We start from the raw sequence: 27,500 nt of genomic DNA on the forward strand, positions 1-27,500 counted from the left end.
TCATCTGACCATATGACATTCTCCCAATCCTCTTCTGGATCATCCAAATGCACTCTAGCAAACTTCAGACGGGCCTGGACATGTACTGGCTTAAGCAGGGGGACACGTCTGGCACTGCAGGATTTGAGTCCCTGGCGGCGTAGTGTGTTACTGATGGTAGGCTTTGTTACTTTGGTCCCAGCTCTCTGCAGGTCATTCACTAGGTCCCCCGTGTGGTTCTGGGATTTTTGCTCACCGTTCTTGTGATCATTTTGACCCCACGGGGTGAGATCTTGCGTGGAGCCCCAGATCGAGGGAGATTATCAGTGGTCTTGTATGTCTTCCATTTCCTAATAATTGCTCCCACAGTTGATTTCTTCAAACCAAGCTGCTTACCTATTGCAGATTCAGTCTTCCCAGCCTGGTGCAGGTCTACAATTTTGTTTCTGGTGTCCTTTGACAGCTCTTTGGTCTTGGCCATAGTGGAGTTTGGAGTGTGACTGTTTGAGGTTGTGGACAGGTGTCTTTTATACTGATAACAAGTTCAAACAGGTGCCATTAATACAGGTAACGAGTGGAGGACAGAGGAGCCTCTTAAAGAAGAAGTTACAGGTCTGTGAGAGCCAAAAATCTTGCTTGTTTGTAGGTGACCAAATACTTATTTTCCACCATAATTTGCAAATAAATTCATTAAAAATCCTACAATGTGATTTTCTGGAATTTTTTCCCTCAATTTGTCTGTCATAGTTGACGTGTACCTATGATGAAAATTACAGGCCTCTCTCATCTTTTTAAGTGGGAGAACTTGCACAATTGGTGGCTGACTAAATACTTTCTTTCCCCACTGTAAGGGAGTTTATCAAAATTGGGTTTGTTTTCGAATTCTTTGTGGATCGCTGTAATCTGAGGGAAATATGTGTCTCTAATATGGTCATACATTTGGCAGGAGGTTAGGAAGTGCAGCTCAGTTTCCACCTCATTTTGTGGGCAGTGTGCACATAGCCTGTCTTCTCTTGAGAGCCAGGTCTGCCTACGGCGGCCTTTCTCAATAGCAAGGCTATGCTCACTGAGTCTGTACATAGTCAAAGCTTTCCTTAAGTTTGGGTCAGTCACAGTGGTCAGGTATTCTGCCACTGTGTACTCTCTGTTTAGGGCCAAATAGCATTCTAGTTTGCTCTGTTTTTTTGTTTGTTCTTTCCAATGTGTCAAGTAATTATCTTTTTGTTTTCTCATGATTTGGTTGGGTCTAGTTGTGTTGTTGTTGTCCTGGGGCTGTGTGGGGTCTGTTTGTGTTTGTGAACAGAGCCCCAGGACAAGCTTACTTAGGGGACTCTTCTCCAAGTTCATCTCTCTGTAGGTGATGGCTTTGTTATGGAAGGTTTGGGAATCGCTTCCTTTTAAGTGGTTATAGAATTTAACGGCTCTTTTCTGGATTTTGATAATTAGCGGGTATTGGCCTAATTCTGCTCTGCATGCATTATTTGGTGTTTTACGTTGTACACGGAGGATGTTTTTGCAGAATTCTGCATGCAGAGTCTCAATTTGGTGTTTGTCCCATTTTGTGAATTATTGGTTGGTGAGCAGACCCCAGACCTCAGAACCATAAAGGGCAATGGGTTCTATAACTGATTCAAGTATTTTTAGCCAGATCCTAATTGATATGTCAAATGTTATGTTCCTTTTGATGGCATAGAAGGCCCTTCTTGCCTTGTCTCTCAGATCGTTCACAGCTTTGTGGAAGTTACCTGTGGCGCTGATGTTTAGGCCGAGGTATGTATCGTTTTTCGTGTGCTTTAGGGCAACGGTGTCTAGATGGAATTTGTATTTGTGGTCCTGGCAACTGGACCTTTTTTGGAACACCATTATTTTTGTCTTACTGAGATTTACTGTCAGGGCCCAGGTCTGACAGAATCTGTGCAGAAGATCTAGGTGCTGCTGTAGGCCCTCCTTGGTTGGTGACAGAAGCACCAGATCATCAGCAAACAGAAGACATTTGACTTCAGATTCTAGTAGGGTGAGGCCGGGTGCTGCAGACTGTTCTAGTGCCCTCGCCAATTCGTTGATATATATGTTGAAGAGGGTGGGGCTTAAACTGCATCCCTGTCTCACCCCACGGCCATGTGGAAGAAATGTGTGTTTTTTGCCAATTTTAACCGCACACTTGTTGTTTGTGTACATGGATTTTATAATGTCGTATGTTTTTCCCCCAACCCCACTTTCCATCAATTTGTATAGCAGACCCTCATGCCAAATTGAGTCAAAAGCTTTTTTGAAATCAACAAAGCATGAGAAGACTTTGCCTTTGTTTTGGTTTGTTTGTTTGTCAATTAGGGCGTGCAGGGTGAATACGTGGTCTGTCGTACGGTAATTTGGTAAAAAGCCAATTTGACATTTGCTCAGTACATTGTTTTCACTGAGGAAATGAACTAGTCTGCTGTTAATGATAATGCAGAGGATTTTCCCAAGGTTGCCCTCTCTCTCTCTCTCTCTCTCTCTGTCTCTCTGTCTCTCTGTCTCTCTGTCTCTCTGTCTCTCTGTCTCTCTGTCTCTCTCTCGCTCTCTCGCTCTCGCTCGCTCTCGCTCGCTCTCTCTCGCTCTCGCTCGCTCTCGCTCTCTCTGTCTCTCTCTCCCACCCCCTCTCTCTCTCTCTCTGTCTCTCTCTCTCTCTCTCTCTCTCTCTCTCTCTCTCTCTCTCTCTCTCTCTCTCTCTCTCTCTCTCTCTCTCTCTCTCTCTCTCTTCAAGGGGCTTTATTGTCATGGGAAACGTGTGTTAACATTGCCAAAGCAAGTGAAGTAGATAGTAAATAAATATTAACAGTAAACATTACTCACAAAAGTTCCAAAAGAATAAAGACATTTCAAATGTCATTATGTCTATATACAGTGTTGTAACAATGTGCAAATAGTTAAAGTACAAAAATAAATAAATAAACATAAATATGGGTTGTATTTACAATGGTGTTTGTTCTTCACTGGTTGCCCTTTTCTTGTGGCAACAGGTCACAAATCTTGCAGCTGTGATGGCACACTGTGGTTTTTCACCCAGTAGATAAGGGAGTTTATCAAAATACATTTGTTTTTGAGTTCTTTGTTGGTCTGTGTAATCTGAGGCAAATATGTGTCCCTAATATGGTCATACATTTGGCAGGAGGTTAGGATGTGCAGCTCAGTTTCCACCTCATTTTGTGGGCAGTGTGCACATAGCCTGTCTTCTCTTGAGAGCCAGGTCTGCCTACGGCGGCCTTTCTCAATAGCAAAGCTATGCTCACTGAGTCTGTACATAGTCAAAGCTTTCCTTAATTTTGGGTCAGTCACAGTGGTCAGGTATTCTGCCACTGTGAACTCTCTGTTTAGGGCCAAATAGCATTCTAGTTTGCTCCGTTTTTTTTGTAAATTCTTTCCAATGTGTCAAGTAATTATCTTTTTGTTTTCTCATGATTTGGTTGGGTCTAATTGTGTTGCTGTCCTGGGGGTCTGTTTGTGTTTGTGAACAGAGTCCCAGGACCAGCTTGCTCAGCGGACTCTTCTCCAAGTTCATCTCTCTGTATGTGATGGCTTTGTTATGGAAGGTTTGGGAATCGCTTCCTTTTAGGTGGTCTCTTTTCTGGATTTTGATAATTAGCTGGTATCGGCCTAATTCTCCTCTGCATGCATTATTTTGTGTTTTTACGATGTACACAGAGGATATTTTTGGCAGAATTCTGCATGCAGAGTCTCGATTTGGTGTTTGTCCCATTTTGTGAATTCTTGGTTGGTGAGCGGACCCCAGACCTCAGAACCATAAAGGGCAATGGGTTCTATAACTGATTCAAGTATTTTTAGCCAGATCCTAATTGGTATGTTGAATTTTATCTTCCTTTTGATGGCATAAATGCCCTTCTTGCCTTCTCTCTCTCTCTGGTCTCTCTCTCTCTTTCTTACTCTCTCTGTCACACCTCTTATCTCTCTCTCCCAAAGGCTGTATGTCCTCCACTCCCAGTGGACATGTCATTGTATTCCAGATGACAATATTAGCTTTCCCATCCTCCTCCGTCCCAAAATATTTATTATCTTAGGCAACATCCCAAATGGTACCCTATTCCCTCCATAGTGCACTACCATTGGGTCCTGGTCAAAAGGAGTTCACTATATAGAGAATAGGGTGTCATTTAGGACACTGTCCTTATCTCCACAAAACTGATAGACACCAGGAAGTGATGCAATGGCTCCAGTGAGGCATTTCCTGTTTTATCAGTGCAGCGCCTCTGCTCTCTTCGGTTTCCTTCTCTCTGTCTCGCTCTCTCGCTCTCATAGTCTAAGTGAGAGTGAGAGGAGGACTGTCAGTCAGTGAGTGTGTCCCAAAAAGCTCCCTATATAGTGCACTACTTTTGACCAGAGCTCTATGGGCCCTGGTCAAAAGTAGTGCACTATAAAGCTACTAGCCATTTGGGACAGAAATAGTATGAAACTACCAGACTGACAGGAGTTCAGCTCAGCATGCTTGTCTGTTAAGAGGAACTGAAACGGAGACTGAGTTTCACTGCAAACGACTAACCACCAGCTTCCTGTTCCGTTGGGGGACTGGCACTGTTTCCAAATGCTAACGTTTTAGCATTTCTCGCACAAAGTTAGCAGATAAATGTAACCAATCAATCAATCCCCACCCTGTCAATCCAGGCGCGAGGCAGCTCGTCTCAGGCCAGGGAAGCGTTGAAGCGTCATTTCTATAAACTAGAGATTAAAACAATTTAACTGGTCCATTCTCCTTTCTCTCTCTCTCCCTCCTTCCTCTCTCCTCTCCCTCGTCCAGGTGCGAGGCAGCTCGTCTCAGGCCAGGGAGGCGCTGAAGCGTCATTTCTCTGAGCTCCAGGCGGCTGTGACCCGTCTCCTGGTGGAGCGCCTGAGCGTGCTCCTTAGCGAGGTGGATGTCATCGAGCAGGACAGCGTACGACCGCTGGACGACTGCCAGAAACTCATAGAACATGGAGTCAGCACTGCCGACGAGCTTCTCCGTGAGGGTAAGGTATAGGCAGACGGAGGGACGCATGGACCGAAAGGTTGCTGGTTCGAATACCACTAAAATGCTGTGCCCTTGAGCAAGGCACTTAACCCTGACTGCTCCAGGGGGCGCTGTACAATGGCAAACTTGGCCGTGATCCCCCTCCCTGAGAGTGTCTCAGGGGGAGTTGGGGATATGCAAAAACACATTACCGTAATAACCCCCCAAATTATTCTGACTCTTTTTATTACACACCATCAGAATCCTGTTTCCCCTATTGCTCCGGTCCTCCTCCTCAGTACCAAGAAACCTCAGGGGCCTCCTATTTCATTATTCATCTACAGTAATTCAACTGATTTAAAGGTTTTAATCTCTCTCTTTCTCTCTCCCCCTCTCCTCTCTTCAGGTGAGGTAGCTATCCGTTGTGGTGTGGGGGAGAAGGAGGACAAGCTGGGGAGTTTCACCAAGAAGGCCCTTCAGATCCAGCTGGACAGGTGGATAGAGAGAGAGAGAGAGAGAGAGAGAGAGAGGGGGGAGGGAGCGAATTATCATACTCTCTTTGTGTATGTTGTAACTTTTAAGTATACAATGTAAAGGTTAACTCGGCGTGTGTGTGTGTGTCCCAGCCTCCCGGAGGTTCCAGTGTTGGTAGACGTGCCGTGTGTGTCTGCCCAGCTGGATGACTCTCTGCTGTACACGGTGAGAGAGAGAGTGTCACGCCACGGATCAGTCTCTTCACACCCTCCAGTCCAGATAGAGGAACTCCAGGAGAGACCTGGCAGTGTGTTAGTACGCTGGTGTAAGGTGAGGGGACACACCCTACAGATGTTATAACACTGATATGAACTAACACACCCTACAGATGTTATAACACGGATATTAACTAACTAGTACACTGTACTGTGGGGTTGTGTTTCCTAACTCTCTCTCTCTAGGTGGATGATGAGTTTGCGGTGCAGGACTACCGTCTGCAGTATCATCGCTCAGTGTCTGGTCAGTACCTAGGTCGAAAATATGAAGGTCGAGTCAAATGATTTCATATCCCATAACTTATTAATTTCTATGTGATTCTATATCATTCATATTTATTCAATATGATAATAATAATATGAATGCGGATGAATTCCTAAACAAAGGGTCCAGCGACGCTGTCTTAGTGTAGTGGCGCTGATCCCGTGAATCTGTTTATTTTCTCAAGTTTGCGCCCGTGAATGTTGTCCTAACCATATAATTAAATATTAGTACTTTATTAATAGTGCTTGATAATATTAATATTATATCATATTATGTGAAATATATTATAAAATGTAATTATATTAATGGTACTTTATAATCGGAATAGTGCTTTATTAATAATAAATAGTAATTGATCTCTGTGGTCCTGACCTGGGTATCTTCCACTTCAGGTCAGTATGAGGATGCCTATATCGGGCCGGAGCAGGAGTTCCTGGTCCAACACCTGGACCCCCACACTGATCATCTGTTCAGGGTGTGTGCCCGGGGGGAAGGACGCACCGAGTGGAGCCCCTGGAGCGTCCCACAGACAGGATACACCACACTGGCACCCCATGGTAAACACACACACCATACTGGCACCACATGCGTCTCAGAGGGTATTTTAGCGTCTCTGGTGCTATTTTAGCGTCTGGTGCTATTTTAGTGTCTCTGGTGCTATTTTAGCGTCTCTGGTGCTATTTTAGCGTCTCTGGTGCTATTTTAGCGTCTCTGGTGCTATTTTAGCATCTCAGAGGGTATGTGCGCGCGCAACATGTAGACGTTTGTTGGTCTCGTGTATTGTGAGTCACTGGCTCTGGTCCAGGGTGTCAGTATCCTACCACATAAACAGTCAGGGCACTAGCTCTGGTCCAGGGCGTAATGTTAGCCACTGTTGCTTGTGCAGCTAGCTAGTACAGCTAGCTAGTACACACTACCTAGGCTAGCTAGCTAGTACGCATACACTAGCTAGTACACATACACTAGCTAGTTAGTACACACTAGCAAGTACCTAGCTTGTAATTCTAAATGTAATTTCACCACCCATGTTGTTGGTGGCGGTAATGCACCGTTGTCTCTGGCATCATTCAACATCCTGTCTCATCTCCTATGTCTCAGTGGCGTGAGAAGGTGTCTGCTGGAGCCAGACCTGTTGAATGCAGTCGGCCTCGACTGAAGATGTACTGTTGTCATGGTTGCTGTCTTCTTCTGGGTGTTGTGTGTTTCTCTAACCAGAGTGGTGTCCAGGCAGTGAGGGCTACATCCTCAGCAGTAGAAGAAACATCGCCATGCGGAGTGACTCCTCCCCCTCTAAAGCTGGGGTTCTCTACTCCAACGCTCCAACGTACTTCTGTGGACAGACGCTCACCTTCAAGTCAGTACTCACACACTTTCTTCCTCTCTCTCTCTCTCTCTCTCTCTCTCTCTCAATCACAATCTCTAGCGTAATGTTATGCTGTGATTAATGTGTGTGTGTGTGTGCATGCTTGTGTAGGATCTCTGCGACGGGCCAGGTGGACAAGCAGGACAGTATCGGGTTGTGTGTGGGGTGTGAGGGAGAGGCAGAGTCTCTCCAGAGAGACCAGGCTGTCTGCATCTCCACCAATGGTACACTCAAAATCACTTTTTCAAATGTTTTTTTTTTTTTTTTGTAAAGCGTACAATTGCAGAGTAGCAGCAGCGTTAAAAGTTAGAAAACTTGACTGAGATTTCTCTCTCCTTCTATCCCTCCCCTCTTCCTCCTCCTCCTCTCCTCTCCCTCCAGGAGCGGTGTTTGTCAACGGTAAAGAGATGACCAACCAGCTGCCTTCCGTCACCCTCGGCTCTGCTGTGACCTTTGATATGGAAGTGGTCAACCTACTTCCTGTTAGCAACAACAACAACCTTAGCGACGGAGGCAACTTCAAGCTGAGGGTTACGATTGGCTCAGGGAACCGGGAAGTGGTGTTTGATTGGCTGCTGGACCAGGGGGTGGACTGCCTGTTCTTTGGCTGTTCCTTAGCCCACCCTGGTTGGAAGGTGCTGGTGTTCTGAGGTTGCTGATTGGATAGCAGCCCTGTCAGTCCTGTCTGCTGGAGTTGGACTGCCAACCTCGTGCTGTTGTCCTGTCCCAAATCAACCCATAGACCGACCCCTTAAACCAGTGGTATTCAAACTTTTTCAGCGGGGACCCTATTTTTATGCAATAATTTATCCTGAACCCACCCCCAAAAGAATGACAACCTTAAAATCGGTACATTTAGATTTTTACATCAACAAATAACCCTTCATTCATTACATTTATCTCTTATCAAAATGAAAAGAAACCTAAATGTACTCAAATTGTATTTTTCTAATTATTTCTCAAACGTTTGTATATCGTTTCATACAATAATCTGTACTCTTACTTTTTGTTTAGTGGGGTCGCGACCCCCGACTTTGAATACCACTGCCTTGGACACTTACCCCTAAACACTTACCCTAGCCTCTACCCCCTATGGCAACTTTTCAGTGTTGGGGTCAGTTCCATTTCTAAATGTGAATTCAACTGGCGTTGTTTACAGTAATGTACCCCTCCTTTACCCACTGTGTGACCCATTAGTTCCTTACACCCTGGGAAAGGTTTCAGTTGGCCTTCTGCAGCTACCTACGCTTCCTCCAGGTATGACTTGTAATGGCTGAGAGCTGTCTTCTCTGGTGTCAGAACATCTAAACTCCAGTAGCACACCTTTCTCCTCTTGGCACCTGGATCGACATAATGTATGCAAAGCCCTTTTTTGAAATGGCTGATCAGATATCCTGCCGTACGATACAGACTCACGTACCAGAACTGAACAATAATTCCTCCTTTTCAAGAGACAAATGGCACCCTATTTCCTACATAGTGCCCTATGGGCCCTGGTCTAAAGTAGTGCACTATATAGGGAATAGGGTGCCATTTTCTGTGCCAATTTCAGATGCAGACTCTCTCCAAAAGTCACAAAATGGTGGTGTTGTCTTTTAAAATGTGAGAAGAACAAGGGGTGGTTCAGAGATCTTAGAAGTGATCAGAGAGAGACGTTTTCCTTTCATCAAACGCCTGAGCTGCAAAGCATGCTGGTCTGGTTTACCACAAGACAAACACCACCACGGTGAAACAACTTACTCCAGAGATCTAAACCCTCTTCTACCATCTCTCTCTCTCGGTGTGAGCAGAACTCACGGTGTGTACAAAGTTCTAGATCTGTAAGTGTTCTGAATCAGATTCCATTTCATGCTCTTAAATGTGCTTTTTTTTTTTTTTTACGTTTTACATTTGTTTTTGCTAAGACAATCGTCATAACAGTATTCACAGCCATGCAATAATGTAACTTCACTTGTAGACATTGCGATGTACTTTCATGTGAATTGTTTTGGGGGGGAACTTGTTCTACTTGTGAGATGTGAATTATAGAGGTCCCGTCCTAAGACACCCTATTTCCTGTTTCCTCTAGTGCACTATAGGGAATAGGGTGACATTTGGGACGCATCCTGTGTGTCTGCAGATATGGAATGGTTGAGGTGGTCTACAGAGAGCTCTCTTCAGCAGACTGACTTAAATGTTTTAAAGATGTGACAGTTTCTCAGTAACATGTTAACAGGGACATGTCTGCTCATACATGCTGTAAGACACTGCTTGTAGATAAAAGGTGTATCTGAACACAGTATGTAGCTATATATAGTTACTGTGGCAGTATTGCAGAAAGTGTTGCTTCATGTCCAAAATCAGTGAAAGACTGCCATGGTGCAAGGGTAAGGTGCTGGGGTTGGAAATGGAACCAGGCCACCAGTTAAGGTACTCAACTGTCCGTCTCATCATCCACCACCCTCTTCATGCAAACATCCGTCTCTGATTCCTTTAACTGTGCGTTCGTTCCAAATGGCACCCTATTCCCTATATAGTGCACTACTTTAGAACAGAGTCCATAGGGGCTGGTCAAAAGTAGTGCACCATGTAGGGAATAGGGTTCCATTTGGAACGCAGACTGTGACTTGTAATCAGGGTTGGGCTCAGTTCCATTTCAATTCAGGAGGTTAACTGAAATTTCCAAATAGAGGAAAAGTGGAATGTGAGTTGATTTCCTAAATGGAATTGACCCCAGTCCTGCTTGTTATAAGGCTTATTATTTTGAGATCTGTGTATACCTCATTGTACCTACCTTCAGTACAGAATGAATGCCCCAGAAAAATTAAATAAATTGCTTAGTCAGTCTATTTTGGGTTATTTTGTCTGAAATATGAAACCATCCAATTGGAGCTACGTGAAGAGATGGATAGAACTTTAGGATTTTGGGCCAGCCAGGCTAGCAGACAATTTCTACTAGCCAGGGTAACAATCGGGTCTAGTTTTTAAAATTAACAGTTTTTTAAATTATGAGAAAAAAAATATTCAATTTTATTTGGAACGGCAAGCCAGACAAAATTAAAAGGGCATATTTATATAATGAATATGAATTCGGAGGACATAAATTATTAAATATTAAAGCATTAGACCTATCACTAAAAGCTTCAGTCATACAAAAGTTATACTTTAAATCCGAACTGGTTCTCAAGCAAATTAGTAAGATTGTCTCACCCAATGTTCAAGAAAGGCCTTTTTCCCTTTATTCAGATTACAACCTCTCACTTTCAGTTATTTGAAAAGGAAATAATCTCCCACATATCACTATTTCTAAAACAAGCCATAGAAGTTGGTTGCAATTTCAATTTAATCCTCCAGAAACGACAGAACAAATAATGCAACAAATATTGTGGTTAAATTCAAATATACTAATTGACAAAAAACCTTTATACCTTTTTTTAAACATTCTGTCAAAAAAGAATCTTCGTAAATGATATCATCGGTAGGACTGGTGGAGTTATGTCGCACATGCAGCTAACAAAAACATATGGAAATGTCTGCTCTACCCAAAATTACAACCAAATAATTGCAGTCTTACCGCAAAAGTGGAAGAGGAAAGTGGAAGGGGGAGAAAGTAAGGAACTTGTCTGTCGGCCTTGCATTAAAGAACATAATTGGTTAAGGAAAACTGTGATAAATAAAAAAGTATATCAGTTTCACTTAAGGACCAAAGGATTGACAGCCGTCCCATATAGATTGCAAAATAGTTGGGAAGAGATCTTTGACGTACCGATCCCATGGCATAGTGTTTATGAACTGACATGCAAAACGACACCGGATTCAAAAATTAGAATCTTTCAATTTAAATTATTGTAGAAAATTCTTGCTACCAATATAATGTTATTTATATGGGGGATACAATCTTCCCAGCTCTGCAGATTTTGCAGTGAAGACAGAATCATTTGTTTTGGTTCTGTCCATTTTGTAGCTTGTTTTTGGACACAGGTCCAGGAATGGCTAAAGGATTGCAATATTTACCTGGAGCTAACCTTGCAGATAGCATTACTGGGTGATCTGAAAAGTCATAATCAATCAATAATATAATAATACTTTTAGCAAAAATGTTTATTTTTAATTCACAATCTGTCGCCAGCCGCGACCGGGAGACCCATGGGGCGGCACACAATTGGCCCAGCGTCGTCCAGGGTAGGGGAGCGAATGGCTAGCAGGGATGTAGCTCAGTTGGTAGAGCATGGTGTTTGCAACGCCAGGGTTGTGGGTTCGATTCCCACGGGGGGCCAGTATGAAAAAATTATGTATGCACTCACTAACTGTAAGTCGCTCTGGATAAGAGCGTCTGCTAAATGACTAAAATGTAAATGTAATGTAAATGTAGAAGCAATGAGAATAGAAAGGTTCAGAACTTTTGTAAAACATCACAGTACAGTTGAAACATATGGCAAATAGAAATCCAATATGGATGGTGTTAAGAGATAGATGGGAGGTATTGAATAGAGTTGAAGGATGGGACTAATAACAAATAACAACAAATAACAAGATAACTAATAATGTAAGCATACTGTGTCCATAATAAGTATATAGGTTGTATGTTGGGAGCTTTTGGGAAAGAGCACAGTTAGAAAGATATGGCATATAGAAGCAAACCGGATGGACATCATGAAAATGATCGGAGAGGTTGAGAGTAGAAGAAGTTCAGGAGCAAAAAAAATAAATAATATATAATAGAATTATTGTAAAATTAACTCTGTCCATAAGGTGTAGATAGTAAGTATAGACCGGAAGTAGAGGCCTAAGCGTTGTTGTTCACTAAATTACTCCAAGTAGGGAAAGGATGGCGGGGTTGAAAAGTAATAAAGGGGAGTATATATATATAACATGGGGGATTGGAAGTGATGCAGACAATTACATTGATAGAAGATACAATCTATCTGCAATATTAAGCTGATCTACCAAAAAAATAAAAAAACAAATCGGGTCTAAAATTTGCCGGCCCGTGCGATGTTTGAAAATACAACATTTGGCTGGCCTGAAGGGGTTGTTTGGCACATTTCTACTGGCCCAGTCTGAAAAGTACTATCCTCGGACTAGCTAAAAAGGTGTTTCCCCTATCGTAATATGAGATATAGTTAGTAACATGACGAGAACCGTATCCATGAGATGGTTACAGGAACAGGACCAGTAGTGTTAGAACCGTATCCATGAGATGGTTACAGGAACAGGACCAGTAGTGTTAGAACCGTATCCATGAGATAGTTACAGGACCAGTAGTGTTAGAACCGTATCCATGAGATAGTTACAGGACCAGTAGTGTTAGAACCGTATCCATGAGATAGTTACAGGACCAGTAGTGTTAGAACCGTATCCATGAGATAGTTACAGGACCAGTAGTGTTAGAACCGTATCCATGAGATAGTTACAGGAACAGGACCAGTAGTGTTAGAACCGTATCCATGAGACAGGAACAGGACCAGTAGTGTTAGAACCGTATCCATGAGACAGGAACAGGACCAGTAGTGTTAGAACCGTATCCATGAGACAGGAACAGGACCAGTAGTGTTAGAACCGTATCCATGAGACAGGAACAGGACCAGTAGTGTTAGAACCGTATCCATGAGACAGGAACAGGACCAGTAGTGTTAGAACCGTATCCATGAGACAGGAACAGGACCAGTAGTGTTAGAACCGTATCCATGAGACAGGAACAGGAACAGGACCAGTAGTGTTAGAACCGTATCCATGAGATAGTTACAGGAACAGGACCAGTAGTGTTAGAACCGTATCCATGAGATAGTTACAGGAACAGGACCAGTAGTGTTAGAACCGTATCCATGAGATAGTTACAGGAACAGGACCAGTAGTGTTAGAACCGTATCCATGAGATAGTTACAGGAACAGGACCAGTAGTGTTAGAACCGTATCCATGAGATAGTTACAGGAACAGGACCAGTAGTGTTAGAACCGTATCCATGAGATAGTTACAGGAACAGGACCAGTAGTGTTAGAACCGTATCCATGAGATAGTTACAGGAACAGGACCAGTAGTGTTAGAACCGTATCCATGAGATAGTTACAGGAACAGGACCAGTAGTGTTAGAACCGTATCCATGAGATAGTTACAGGAACATGACCAGTAGTGTTAGAACCGTATCCATGAGATAGTTACAGGAACATGACCAGTAGTGTTAGAACCGTATCCATGAGATAGTTACAGGAACATGACCAGTAGTGTTAGAACCGTATCCATGAGATAGTTACAGGAACATGACCAGTAGTGTTAGAACCGTATCCATTCAATTAAAACCACATGAGACGTTAATAGTAATAGTACAAAGCATCTTTATTCTTTTTAAATAGAAAAAACATTTGACTCCTTTATTACTAAATTCCCAACGTCGAGCTGGTTTTAGGATGTTGGTGTACAAAGTCCTGTTTTTCTTTTGCATTTTTTTAAAAATCACATTTTCTTATCTGGTCTTTTTTCTGAAGTGATGAGTGCGTACACACAAACCTGGGTCATGTTCATTAAGGCCATCTGTAGCAAAACATTTAGCAACTGAAGACAAGTGTTTCTTATTGGAATCGTACAGATCGTACCTCCTACCCCCCCGTTTTGTGCCAACTGAACATGACCCCAGCCGACATACTACACACACAGCTACAGAAAGCAGGAACAGCTTCCTTTGTTTGGGGTCCTGATCGATTGCAATGAGTTCACACCAGAAAAGATCCACCCCATCACGGGAGAGGCAAAGTTTGCATCTGAAATGACACCCTACTTCCTATATAGTGCACCACTTCTGACCAGGGCCCATACCAGTGGAGGCTGCTGAGGGGAGGACGGCTCATAATGGCTGGAACGGAGTGAATGGCATCAAAACACATGGAAACCATGTGTTTGATGCCATTACCACGAGCCTGTCCTCCCCAATTAAGGTGCCACCAGCCTCCTGTGGTCCTTACTACTTTTGACCAGGACCCGATGGTGCGCTGTATAGAAAATAAAGATGCCATTTGTGACAGTTTCACAGCTGAGGAAAAGAGTGGAAAACCTGCAGCAAATCCAACTCCCTTTGGTCAGGAAACTCAACAAAAACATTTAACTCCCAACTTTAACATCATAGTGCTGATATTTTACTATAGTTTATGTTTAGCAAGTCAACACTGACTTTGCCAAATTAGTCCAACATAGTAAGAATGCATCCCAAATGGCATTCTATTCCCTAAGTAGTGCACTACCCTATGGGACATGGTCAAAAATAGTGCACTATATAGGGAATAAGGTGCCATTTGGGACACCGCACGGTTTTTGGGATAGCTTGATGATGAATGAGGTCATACAGTGTAACTGAACCTTGGACCTAATGACCTCAAAGGTTACAGATGACCTGTGATCAGTGCTTGCTGAGGGCCTGAATAATCTATCTAGTAGCATCACTGGACCTGGACTGACAGTGGTAACCAGACCTGCTTTCAAATTACTATTTAAAATACTTTTTCCTGTGCTTCATTGAGCTTGCCTGGCATAATGGACCAATATAATAGTCCCAAAAATATAACCCCCTCCCATCTAGCACTCCAGGCAGGCTAGAGCAAACGTTCATCGCCTCCAAGTAGTACTTGAACAGAGGTCTGATAGCAGTACACATTTAGTTTAGGATTGTGGGTAAAGTGATCTTTCTACCCTGAGCCCATAGACACCTTATAGTCCAAGAACACTGTTTCCAAGAGCTGGACTTCAGATCAGACCAGCGTTCCATCGTCAAGTTCAGCCTCAAAATGGCCACCATAACAATAAACATCAACAATAAAACATTCCAGTTCAGAATGCATCATCATACAATCAACCATTCCCCTTATAAAAAACAATACATTAAGGTTGTATTCATTAGGGCACACTGTAGCAAAACGTTTTGCAACGGAAAACGAAAACAAGCGTTTATATTGGACAAGTTCAGGTAGTCCCATCCCAGTTTCGTTCCTAGTGAATACAACCCAAGGCTTTTCGGTTTGTCTCTATACTGAAACACATACAGTGGGGAAAAAAAGTATTTAGTCAGCCACCAATTGTGCAAGTTCTCCCACTTAAGAAGATGAGAGAGGCCTGTAATTTTCATCATAGGTACACGTCAACTATGACAGACAAAATGAGAAAAAAATTTCCAGAAAATCACATTGTAGGATTTTTAATGAATTTATTGGCATATGATGGTGGAAAATAAGTATTTGATCAATAACAAAAGTTTCTCAATACTTTGTTATATACCCTTTGTTGGCAATGACACAGGTCAAACGTTTTCTGTAAGTCTTCACAAGGTTTTCACACACTGTTGCTGGTATTTTGGCCCATTCCTCCATGCAGATCTCCTCTAGAGCAGTGATGTTTTGGGGCTGTCGCTGGGCAACACAGACTTTCAACTCCCTCCAAAGATTTTCTATGGGGTTGAGATCTGGAGACTGGCTAGGCCACTCCAGGACCTTGAAATGCTTCTTACGAAGCCACTCCTTCGTTGCCCGGGCGGTGTGTTTGGGATCATTGTCATGCTGAAAGACCCAGCCACGTTTCATCTTCAATGCCCTTGCTGATGGAAGGAGGGTTTCACTCAAAATCTCACGATACATGGCCCCATTCATTCTTTCCTTTACACGGATCAGTCGTCCTGGTCCCTTTGCAGAAAAACAGCCCCAAAGCATGATGTTTCCAACCCCATGCTTCACAGTAGGTATGGTGTTCTTTGGATGCAACTCAGCATTCTTTGTCCTCCAAACATGACGAGTTGAAAAAAAAAAAAAAAGTTATATTTTGGTTTCATCTGACCATATGACATTCTCCCAATCCTCTTCTGGATCATCCAAATGCACTTCAGACGGGCCTGGACATGACTGGCTTAAGCAGGGGGACACGTCTCGCACTGCAGGATTTGAGTCCCCTGGCGGCGTAGTGTGTTACTGATGGTTGGCTTTGTTACTTTGGTCCCAGCTCTCTGCAGGTCATTCACTAGGTCCCCCCGTGTGGTTCTGGGATTTTTGCTCACCGTTCTTGTGATCATTTTGACCCCACGGGGTGAGATCTTGCGTGGAGCCCCCAGATCGAGGGAGATTATCAGTGGTCTTGTATGTCTTCCATTTCCTAATAATTGCTCCCACAGTTGATTTCTTCAAACCAAGCTGCTTACCTATTGCAGATTCAGTCTTCCCAGCCTGGTGCAGGTCTACAATTTTGTTTTTGGTGTCCTTTGACAGCTCTTTGGTCTTGGCCATTGTGAAGTTTGGAGTGTGACTGTTTGAGGTTGTGGACAGGTGTATTTTATACTGATAACAAGTTCAAACAGGTGCCATTATTACAGGTAACGAGTGGAGGACAGAGGAGCCTCTGAAAGAAGAAGTTACAGGTCTGTGAGAGCCAGAAATCTTGCTTGTTTGTAGGTGACCAAATACTTATTTTCCACCATAATTTGCAAATAAATTCATTAAAAATCCTACAATGGGATTTTCTGGATTTTTTTTCCTCAATTTGTCTGTCATAGTTGACGTGTACCTATGATGAAAATTACAGGCCTCTCTCATCTTTTTAAGTGGGAGAACTTGCACAATTGGTGGCTGACTAAATACTTTTTTTCCCCACTGTACATACACACACACACACACACACACACACACACACACATACATATATATATATTATATATATATATATATATTATATATATATATATATATATACACACACACACACATACATACATACATACACTGCTCAAAAAAATAAAGGGAACACTTAAACAACACAATGTAACTCCAACTCAATCACACTTCTGTGAAATCAAACTGTCCACTTAGGAAGCAACACTGATTGACAATAAATTTCACATGCTGTTGTGCAAATGGAATAGACAACAGGTGGAAATTATAGGCAATTAGCAAGACACCCCCAATAAAGGACTGGTTTTGCAGGTGGTGACCACAGACCACTTCTCAGTTCCTATGCTTCCTGGCTGATGTTTTGGTCACTTTTGAATGCTGGCGGTGCTTTCACTCTAGTGGTAGCATGAGACAGAGTCTACAACCCACACAAGTGGCTCAGGTAGTGCAGCTCATCCAGGATGGCACATCAATGCGAGCTGTGTCAAGAACGTTTGCTGTGTCTGTCAGCGTAGTGTCCAGAGCATGGAGGCGCTACCAGGAGACAGGCCAGTACATCAGGAGACGTGGAGGAGGCCGTAGGAGGGCAACAACCCAGCAGCAGGACCGCTAACTCCGCCTTTGTGCAAGGAGGAGCAGGAGGAGCACTGCCAGAGCCCTGCAAAATGACCTCCAGCAGGCCACAAATGTGCATGTGTCTGCTCAAACGGTCAGAAACAGACTCCATGAGGGTGGTATGAGGGCCCGACGTCCACAGGTGGGGGTTGTGCTTACAGCCCAACACCGTGCAGGACGTTTGGCATTTGCCAGAGAACACCAAGATTGGCAAATTCGCCACTGGCGCCCTGTGCTCTTCACAGATGAAAGCAGGTTCACACTGAGCACGTGACAGACATGACAGAGTCTGGAGACGCCGTGGAGAACGTTCTGCTGCCTGCAACATCCTCCAGCATGACCGGTTTGGCGGTGGGTCAGTCATGGTGTGGGGTGGCATTTCTTTGGGGGGCCGCACAGCCCTCCATGTGCTCGCCAGAGGTAGCCTGACTGCCATTAGGTACCGAGATGAGATCCTCAGACCCCTTGTGAGACCATATGCTGGTGCGGTTGGCCCTGGGTTCCTCCTAATGCAAGACAATGCTAGACCTCATGTGGCTGGAGTGTGTCAGCAGTTCCTGCAAGAGGAAGGCATTGATGCTATGGACTGGCCCACCCGTTCCCCAGACCTGAATCCAATTGAGCACATCTGGGACATCATGTCTCGCTCCATCCACCAACGCCACGTTGCACCACAGACTGTCCAGGAGTTGGCGGATGCTTTAGTCCAGGTCTGGGAGGAGATCCCTCAGGAGACCATCCGCCACCACATCAGGAGCATGCCCAGGCGTTGTAGGGAGGTCATACAGGCACGTGGAGGCCACACACACTACTGAGCCTCATTTTGACTTGTTTTAAGGACATTACATCAAAGTTGGATCAGCCTGTAGTGTGGTTTTCCACTTTAATTTTGAGGGTGACTCCAAATCCAGACCTCCATGGGTTGATACATTTGATTTCCATTGATAATTTTTGTGTGATTTTGTTGTCAGCACATTCAACTATGTAAAGAAAAAAGTATTTAATAAGATTATTTCATTCATTCAGATCTAGGATGTGTTGTTTAAGTGTTCCCTTTATTTTTTTGAGCAGTGTATCTATATATATATATATATATATACATACACACACATACATATGTATGTGTGTATATATATGTATGTGTGTGTGTGTATATATGTAAAACGAGTACGTCCCAAAGCGAGTCGGTCTCAAATGGCACCCTATTCCCTATATAGTGCACAGACACCATAGTCCGTCTCAAACAGGCACCTGAGACAAGACATTTACATTTTAGTCATTCAGCAGACGCTCTTATCCAGAGCGACTTACAGGAGCAATTAGGTTTAAGTGCCTTGCTCAAGGGCACATCGACAGATTTTTCACCTAGTTGGCTCGGGGATTAGAACAAGCGACCTTTCGGTTACTGGCACAACGCTCTTAACCACTAAGCTACCTGCCGCCCCAGACGGGTGCTAAAGTAGGTTGGACCAGTGAGGATGGACACAGTACAGAGTCTGATTGTACGTCCCAAATGCCACCCTATTCCATATATCAGTGGTTCCCAAACTGGGGGGGGGGAGTGGGGGGGGGCACGGGGTTCCCCACACACAAAAAAAAAGTGTATATATATATATATATAAGGAACTCAGTCCAGCTTTAAAACTTACTCCTGAAAGTTGTAATAGTAGAATGCACAAGGTGCAATGTCTAAATTGGGTATTGCATCATCAGTTCCTCTTGTAATGTCAGTCATTGCATTCCTTAGAGAGCTTTTTATAACTTGTCAGGAATGTCCAGATCAACTAGGCCATGTCGGCTAACGTTTTTTTTTTTTTTGCCCTTAGATACTCATTTTCTTGGTCACTCAAATATCACATGAATACACATTAGACATGGCAAAATGTATAGAATTGCAGGAAATAAGCTTTAAACCTGCAGAATGTTCTCTCTGCCAATAAGAGGGGTATGAACAGTGCTTGTGGATGTTCCCCAGTGCTGGAAGGGGGGCCTGAAATGGATGTTCCCCAGTGCTGGAAGGGGGGCCTGAAATGGATGTTCCCCAGTGCTGGAAGGGGGGCCTGAAATGGATGTTCCCCAGTGCTGGAAGGGGGGCCTGAAATGGATGTTCCCCAGTGCTGGAAGGGGGGCCTGAAATGGATGTTCCCCAGTGCTGGAAGGGGGGCCTGAGTGAAACAGCTTGGGGACCTCTGATCTATTTAGGGCCCTGGACAAAAACAGTAAGTAAGCTTTGTAATAGCCAGAACGGCAGCTTGATGTACAAGTACACCTCCTGGACAGAATGCTAGCCTGGTGAAAAGTCGTGCACTACTATAAAGGGAATAAGGTGCTTTTTGGGACCCAGGCTAAGTTACTCAGAACTCATGGTCATTGTAATGTTACTCTAATGACATCATGGGAGACTGAAGAACCAGACATGGGAAAACACTAGATGTATGTATCCCTGCTATAACCAGTGGGACAATGAGTGTGTGTGTGTGTATTTATGTGTGTGTCCAAATGGGCTTAAATGATTCTGGCCCACCACCTCTATACAGTAAACCCAACACCCAGTGCCTGTTTGGAATGATGTCATCATGAGTCTCTTATTCCCTCCAATCACTACCAACACCACACCCTCTTTCACCCTCCACCCAGCCAATCACCATCGCCGGGCGCCATTTTAGATTCTTATCACTCTTCCAGGAGAGGGGCGGAGGGAACCTCAGAACTTATGCCTCTTGCTCGGCCTGGACGTTTCCACAGCAACAGAACTACCAGCTTCTTCATCATCATCGCCGATGCCGTTTCCATTGGTGCGGCCATTACCATGGTTACTCTTACCATACGTGTTGTGGTCATTACATGTGTCATAGTCGGGTTCCAGCTCAGGCTGAGACTCCAGCGCCGTCGCCCTCTCCTCTCCTCCATCCCCCTCTCCTGCTCCTCCATCCCCCTCTCCATCCCCCTCTCCTCCCTCCTGCCGCTGGGTCTGCTGGATGTGTCGGAGGCGTGTCATGGCCTGGTTGATGGTTGTCGTGGTAACCAGTTTAAAGTCGTGCATGCTGACCAGGTGTAACAGGAAGTTCCTACAGAGGTTCTTCCTGGCGATGTACGCACCGCAACCTTCCACAAACGCCAGACACGCTCCGTTCATCTGGTTATCTGCTATGTAGCTGAGGGGCAGAGAGAGGAGGAGGGTTAGATTGGGGGTTAGAGGAAGAGGGTTAGAGTAGAGAGGAGTAGGGGGTTAGAGTGAGGGGTTAGAGTAGAGAAGAGGAGGGTTAGAGTAGGGGGTTAGAGTGAGGGGTTAGAGTAGAGAGGAGGAGGGTTAGAGTAGGGGGTTAGAGTGAGGGGTTAGAGTAGAGAGGAGGAGGGTTAGAGTAGAGGGTTAGAGTAGGGGGTTAGAGTAAGGGGTTAGAGTAGAGAAGAGGAGGGTTAGAGTAGGGGGTTAGAGTAGAGAAGAGGAGGGTTAGAGTAGGGGGTTAGAGTAGAGAAGAGGAGGGTTAGAGTAGGGGGTTAGAGTGGGGGGTTAGAGTAAGGGGTTAGAGTAGAGAAGAGGAGGGTTAGAGTAGGGGGTTAGAGTGGGGGGTTAGAGTGGGGGGGTTAGAGTAGAGAAGAGGAGGGTTAGAGTAGGGGGTTAGAGTAGAGAAGAGGAGGGTTAGAGTAGGGGGTTAGAGTAGAGAAGGGTTAGAGTAGAGAGGAGGAGGGTTAGAGTGGGGGGTTAGAGTAGAGAAGAGGAGGGTTAGAGTAGGGGGTTAGAGTAGAGGAGGAGGGTTCGAGTAGAGAGGAGGAGGGTTAGAGTAGGGGGTTAGAGTAGAGAAGAGGAGGGTTAGAGTAGGGGGTTAGAGTAGAGGAGGAGGGTTCGAGTAGAGAGGAGGAGGGTTAGAGTAGGGGGTTAGAGTAGAGAAGAGGAGGGTTAGAGTAGGGGGTTAGAGTAGAGAAGGGTTAGAGTAGAGAGGAGGAGGGTTAGAGTGGGGGGTTAGAGTAGAGAAGAGGAGGGTTAGAGTAGGGGGTTAGAGTAGAGGAGGAGGGGTTAGAGTAGAGGGGTTAGAGTGGAGATGTCAAACGTTCAGCCTGCTCCAGACACAATGGAGGCTCTAATCTAGAGCGCCTGGTTAATATGGAGGTTACATTGTGTTAATATGGAGGTCACATTGTGTTAATATGGAGGTCACATTGTGTTAATATGGAGGTCACATTGTGTTAATATGGAGGTCACATTGTGTTAATATGGAGGGCACATTGTGTTTAACCTCCATATTAAGGTTTTACTGCTAACCTACAAAGCAGTACAGGACTTGCTCCTACTTATCTCTCAGAGTTGGTCCTGTTATACATACCTACATGTACGCTACGGTCACAAGATACAGGCCTCCTTATTGTCCCTAGAATTTCTAAGCAAACAGCTGGAGGCAGGGCCTCCTCCTATAGAGCTACATTGTTATGGAATGGTCTGCCTATCCATGTGAGAGACGCAGACTCTGTCTCGACCTTTAAGTCTTTACTGAAGACTCATCTCTTCAGTAGGTCCTATGATTGAGTGTAGTCTGGCCCAGGGATGTGAAGGTGAACGGAAAGGCACTGGAGCGACGAACCGCCCTTGCTGTCTCTGCCTGGCCGGCTCCTCTCTCTCCACTGGGATTCTCTGCCTCTGACCCTATTACATGGGCTGAGTCACTGGCTTACTAGTGCTCTTCCATGCCGTCCCTAGGAGGGGTGCGTCACTTGAGTGGGTTGAGTCACAGACGTGATCTTCCTGTCCGGTTTTGCGCCCCCTCAGGGTGTGCGGTGGAGGAGATCTTTGTGGACTATACTCAGCCTCGTCTCAGGGTAGTAAGTTGGTGGTCTGTTGATATCCCTCTGGTGGTGTGGGGGCTGTGCTTTGGCAAAGTGGGTGGGGTTATATCCTGCCTGGTTGGCCCTGTCCGGGGGTATCGTCGGACGGGGCCACAGTGTCCCCCGACCCCCCGTCTCAGCCTCCAGTATCTATGCTGCAATAGTCTATGTGCCGGGGGGCTAGGGTCAGTCTGATATATCTGGTGTTATTCTCCTGTCTTATCCGGTGTCCTGTGTGAATTTAAGTATGCTCCCTCTAATTCTCTCTCTCCTCCCGGAGGACCTGAGCCCTAGGACCATGCCTCAGGACTACCTGGCCTGATGACTCCTAGGACCATGCCTCAGGACTACCTGGCCTGATGACTCCTTGCTGTCCCCAGTCCACCTGGTCGTGCTGCTGCTCCAGATTCCACTCTTCTGCCTGCGGCTATGGAACCCTGACCTGTCCTTGTCCCGGACCTGCTGTTTTCGACTCTCTCTTGCTCTCCCTCTCTCTCTACCGCACCTGCTGTCTCGACCTCTGAATGCTCGGCTATGAAAAGCCAACTGATATTTACTCCTGATGTACTGACCTGTTGCAACCTCTACAACCACTGTGATTATTATTTGACCCTGCTGGTCATCTATGAACGTTTGATCATCTTGAAGAACAAATCTGGCCTTAATGGCCATGTACTTTTATAATCTCCACCCGGCACAGCCAGAAGGGGAATGGCCACCCCTCAGAGCCTGGTTCCTCTCTAGGTTTCTGCCTTTCTAGGGAGTTTTTCCTAGCCACCGTGCTTCTACATCTGCATTGCTTGCTGTTTGGGGTTTAAGGCTGGGTTTCTGTATAGCACTTTGTGACATCTGCTGATGTAAAAAGGGCTTTATAAATACATTTGATTGATTGATTGTTTGAGAGCATCTTTTAACTCTCTAAATGGTTAAATGAGTGAGAAATAGATGTCATTAACCAGGTTTCCATCCAACAATCATATGGAAGTAAACTTGGAGTCATGCGACGATATGGTGTGGTCCTCCCACTACCACTCAGTTGTTTAGGCTACAGGTGAAATAAGTTATGAACTTCACAGGGTGGTGAAAGTGCACGGTGATGAGCTCCTTTCCAATAAATATTGAGTCTCTTATTCTGGTGACATGATATATTTATATTATATTTACGTCATTTAGCAGACGCTCTTATCCAGAGCGACTTACAGTTAGTGAATACATATATATTTTTTTTATACTGGCCCCCCGTGGGAATGATGATCGATGCTTGGCTGCCGTTTGACAAATAAAAATAAATCTAGCCTGTGTCCATAATAATGTCATCATGTAGGCTATTCCCACACTGTATCTGCCAGCTGTTGGCTAGAGCGCACGGGCCAAGACCAGAGGGTACATTCACTATATAAACGCAAGATTTTTGCTGACAAAACCACCAGTAGAGTTGAAAATGCGATGGAAATCCATTTAAATTGTATTTTTTTTAATTCAGTACATGGGAATTTAACTGCAAAAGTTATTTTCATGTGCACTATGTCATCACACAGCCTTTCATCCACAACACGTCAATTCGATGGAAACATCTCTGGTGGGAAAGTGTGTTTATATGCAGATTTTAGAATATTTGCATTAAAATCTGTCGCCAATTGGATGGAAACCTAGCTACGGACAGTCACTTAACTAGCCCATTTCAGCTAACATTTTGATTGGATGGAAACCTAGCTAGAGTTGCTACATATACTACTATCTTAAAATGACAGAGGATGCCAGAAGGGAGGCGGAGCTTGGAAGAGGAAGCTGAACAGCAGCATATCAGAGTTCAAGAGAATGACACTGACACCCAGCAACGTCTTATGAAGCTTTAGAGAATGACACTGACACACAGCAACGTCTTATGAAGCTTTAGAGAATGACACTGACACACAGCAACGTCTTATGAAGCTTTAGAGAATGACACTGACACCCAGCAACGTCTTATGAAGCTTTAGAGAATGACACTGACACACAGGACAGTCTTATGAAGCTTTAGAGAATGACACTGACACCCAGCAACGTCTTATGAAGCTTTAGAGAATGACACTGACACACAGCAACGTCTTATGAAGCTTTAGAGAATGACACTGACACCCAGCAACGTCTTATGAAGCTTTAGAGAATGACACTGACACACAGGACAGTCTTATGAAGCTTTAGAGAATGACACTGACACACAGGACAGTCTTATGAAGCTTTAGAGAATCACAGCAACATCTTATGAAGCTTTAGAGAATGACACTGACACACAACACTGTCTTATGAAGCTTTAAACAAAGGCTTTATGATGAGGCCAGGGCTTTAATGGGAGATATGAATCCATACTTCATAACATGGAGGTAGGTGTGTGTGTGTGGTACGTACCCATACTTCATAACATGGAGGTTCCATAGTTTCATCACCTCCTTCTCTCCATCATTCACGTCTGTAAACTCCTGTATTTGCTGTAGACAGAACAACAGTCAGAGTGGATCCAGAGTCAAATTGGAGACTCCAAACCCAATGTGGCTCTGTACTCTAATCCCTACAGTCTGTAATGGGTGCAGAGTCGACCTGGGTTTGGGCCTAATGTGTGAATCTTAGTGTAATGCAACACCACACACACAATCTGAATAAACAGAACTGTACAAAAGGTAAGTGCAGGAACAGTGTGTGTCACCCCCTCACCATGATAGTCCTCTCACCTCTCACTGTGTGTGGTAGCTACCTGCTCAGTGTGTGACTCTCACCATGATGGTCCTCTCTCGGAGCCAGAAGGGGTCTGTCTCATCCTCACTGTCGTGCTCTACCTCCTGGGGTGTTTTGGGGGTACAGCTGTCTGACCGGAAGTAGAGGCGGTTGTGACCAGTGATGATTCTCTGCTGGTCTCCCTCTCCTCCATCAACCTCCAGGAACTCACACAGACTGGGGGGGAGAAGACGCTTAGGTCTGGGGGAGGAGAGAGAGAGGGAGGGAGGGGTTAGTAAGTGAGTAGGTCAATTGTACCTGCATACACGGTTGTACATACATACATGCTTTAGCCTACAGGAAGAGAGGAGAGGGGTAGAGAGAATTAGAGAGGTAAAGATCCTACAGGAAGAGAGGAGAGGGGTAGAGGGAGAGAGAGAGAGAGAGAGAGAGAGAGAGGTAAAGATCCTACAGGAAGAGAGGAGAGGGGTAGAGGGAGAGAGAGAGAGAGAGAGAGAGAGGTAAAGATCCTACAGGAAGCGAGGAGAGGGGTAGAGGGAGAGAGAGAGAGAGGTAAAGATCCTACAGGAAGAGAGGAGAGGGGTAGAGGGAGAGAGAGAGAGAGAGGTAAATATCCTACAGGAAGAGAGGAGAGGGGTAGAGGGAGAGAGAGAGAGAGGTAAAGATCCTACAGGAAGAGAGGAGAGGCGTAGAGGGAGAGAGAGAGAGAGGTAAATATCCTACAGGAAGAGAGGAGAGGGGTAGAGGGAAAGAGAGAGAGGTAAAGATCCTACAGGAAGAGAGGACAGGGGTAGAGGGAAAGAGAGAGAGGTAAAGATCTTACAGGAAGAGATGAGAGGGGTAGAGGGGGAGAGAGGTAAAGATCTTACAGGAAGAGAGGAGAGGGGTAGAGGGAAAGAGAGAGAGGTAAAGATCCTACAGGAAGAGAGGAGAGGCGTAGAGAGAGAGAGAGAGGTAAAGACGGATGTTCAAAGCAGCTCCTATTTCTCAATGCCAGAAACACATATAATAGTAACTTAGAGCACCTCAAGAAAACATTCCCAAATTACAAACTCTTAAATAAATTGTTATAATATTATGTTGTTCTAAAAGTTGGGTTTGAGGTTCTCTCCAAATCAGCTCTAACTTTGGAAAAAAAACACCCTGTGGTCATCGTCACACGGTGAATGAAAAGAAAAGTGAGATGAATTGGTCCCTTAACCACACTGCTAACCTTATGCCTAACCTTAAATTAAGACCAAAAAGCACGTTTTTGTTTTCATGAATATTTACGATTGGTTCACTATATATACACAAAAGTATGTGGACACCCCTTCAAATTAGTGGATTTGGCTATTTCAGTCACAACCGTTGCTGACAAGTGTATAAAATCGAGCACACAGCCATGCAATCTCTATAGACAATCATTGGCAGTAGAATGGCTTACCGTTCCAACAAGTCAGTTGGTCAAATATCTGCCCTGCTAGAGCTGCCCCGGTCAACTGTAAGTGCTGTTATTGTGAAGTGGAAACGTCTAGGAGCAACAACAGCTCAGCCGCGAAGTGGTAGGCCACACAAGCTCACAGAACGGGACCGCCGAGTGCTGAAGCACGTAAAAATAGTCTGTCCTCGGTTGAAACACTCACTACGAGTTCCAAATTGCCTCTGGAAGCAACGTCAGCACAATAACTGTTTGTCGGGAGCTTCATGAAATGTGGAGGTGTGGAAGAACTTGACTGGCCTGCACAGAACCCTGACCTCAACCCCGACAAACACCTTTGGGATGAATTGGAACGCCGACTGCGAGCCAGGCCTAATCGCCCAACATCAGTGCCCGACCTCACTAATGCTCTTGTGGCTGAATGGAAGCAAGTCCCTGCAGCAATGTTTCATAATCTAGTGGAAATCCTTCCCAGAAGAGTGGAGGCTGTTATAGCAGCAAAGGGGGGACCAGCTCCATATTAATGCCCATGATTTTGGAATGAGATGTTCGACGAGCAGGTGTCCACATACTTTTGGTCATGTAGTGTAACTAGTGGAAACCGGGCGAATTGAGCGTCTACTAGTCAATCTGTGGGGCACATTTCATCCCTGAGAACTTCCACGGCTATCAACAATGGAAGGAGTGCTTCAGCAAGAAGTTGCTTCTCAAAGTGGATGCTGTCCCTACCAGCAATGTGGCTTCTAAAGCATCTCAAACAGCCAGCAGCACCAGCAGAGACGGAACATTGTCACGGACTTCAGTGAGCATGGGGGTCAACTATTAGCTAATATACAGAACCAACTACATACATATCTGATACATATCTGCTACCTGGACTTCAAGTTGAATTGGCCTCTTCCACTATAGGGGTGTGTGTTACCTGCAGACGAGGATGTGTCTGTGTGTGTCTGACACAGACGTGTGTGTGTGTGTGTGTGTACCCA

General features: G+C 44.8%; 2 protein-coding genes across 2 annotated transcripts in view; one reads left to right on the forward strand and one right to left on the reverse strand.

The window, feature by feature from the left end:
- Window positions 1-10,162, forward strand: part of LOC121551697 (cytokine receptor-like factor 3) — an 18,754-nt gene extending 8,592 nt beyond the window's left edge. Inside the window, exons 3-10 of the mRNA XM_041864416.2 lie at window positions 4,769-4,976; window positions 5,364-5,451; window positions 5,584-5,761; window positions 5,893-5,950; window positions 6,364-6,528; window positions 7,187-7,325; window positions 7,446-7,558; window positions 7,716-10,162. Coding sequence (XP_041720350.1) covers window positions 4,769-4,976; window positions 5,364-5,451; window positions 5,584-5,761; window positions 5,893-5,950; window positions 6,364-6,528; window positions 7,187-7,325; window positions 7,446-7,558; window positions 7,716-7,984 — 1,218 coding nt within the window. The 3' untranslated portion in view covers window positions 7,985-10,162. The remainder of the gene's footprint in view (window positions 1-4,768; window positions 4,977-5,363; window positions 5,452-5,583; window positions 5,762-5,892; window positions 5,951-6,363; window positions 6,529-7,186; window positions 7,326-7,445; window positions 7,559-7,715) is intronic.
- A 9,503-nt stretch (window positions 10,163-19,665) lies between these two features.
- The window catches only part of LOC121551698 (polycomb protein suz12-A), a 32,405-nt gene continuing 24,570 nt past the window's right edge, over window positions 19,666-27,500 (reverse strand). Inside the window, exons 14-16 of the mRNA XM_041864418.1 lie at window positions 25,136-25,334; window positions 24,771-24,850; window positions 19,666-20,719 (exon numbers count right to left, since the gene is read on the reverse strand). Coding sequence (XP_041720352.1) covers window positions 20,269-20,719; window positions 24,771-24,850; window positions 25,136-25,334 — 730 coding nt within the window. The 3' untranslated portion in view covers window positions 19,666-20,268. The remainder of the gene's footprint in view (window positions 20,720-24,770; window positions 24,851-25,135; window positions 25,335-27,500) is intronic.

The sequence above is a fragment of the Coregonus clupeaformis genome, chromosome 35 (assembly GCF_020615455.1).
Source record: "Coregonus clupeaformis isolate EN_2021a chromosome 35, ASM2061545v1, whole genome shotgun sequence".
Lineage (NCBI taxonomy): Eukaryota > Metazoa > Chordata > Actinopteri > Salmoniformes > Salmonidae > Coregonus > Coregonus clupeaformis.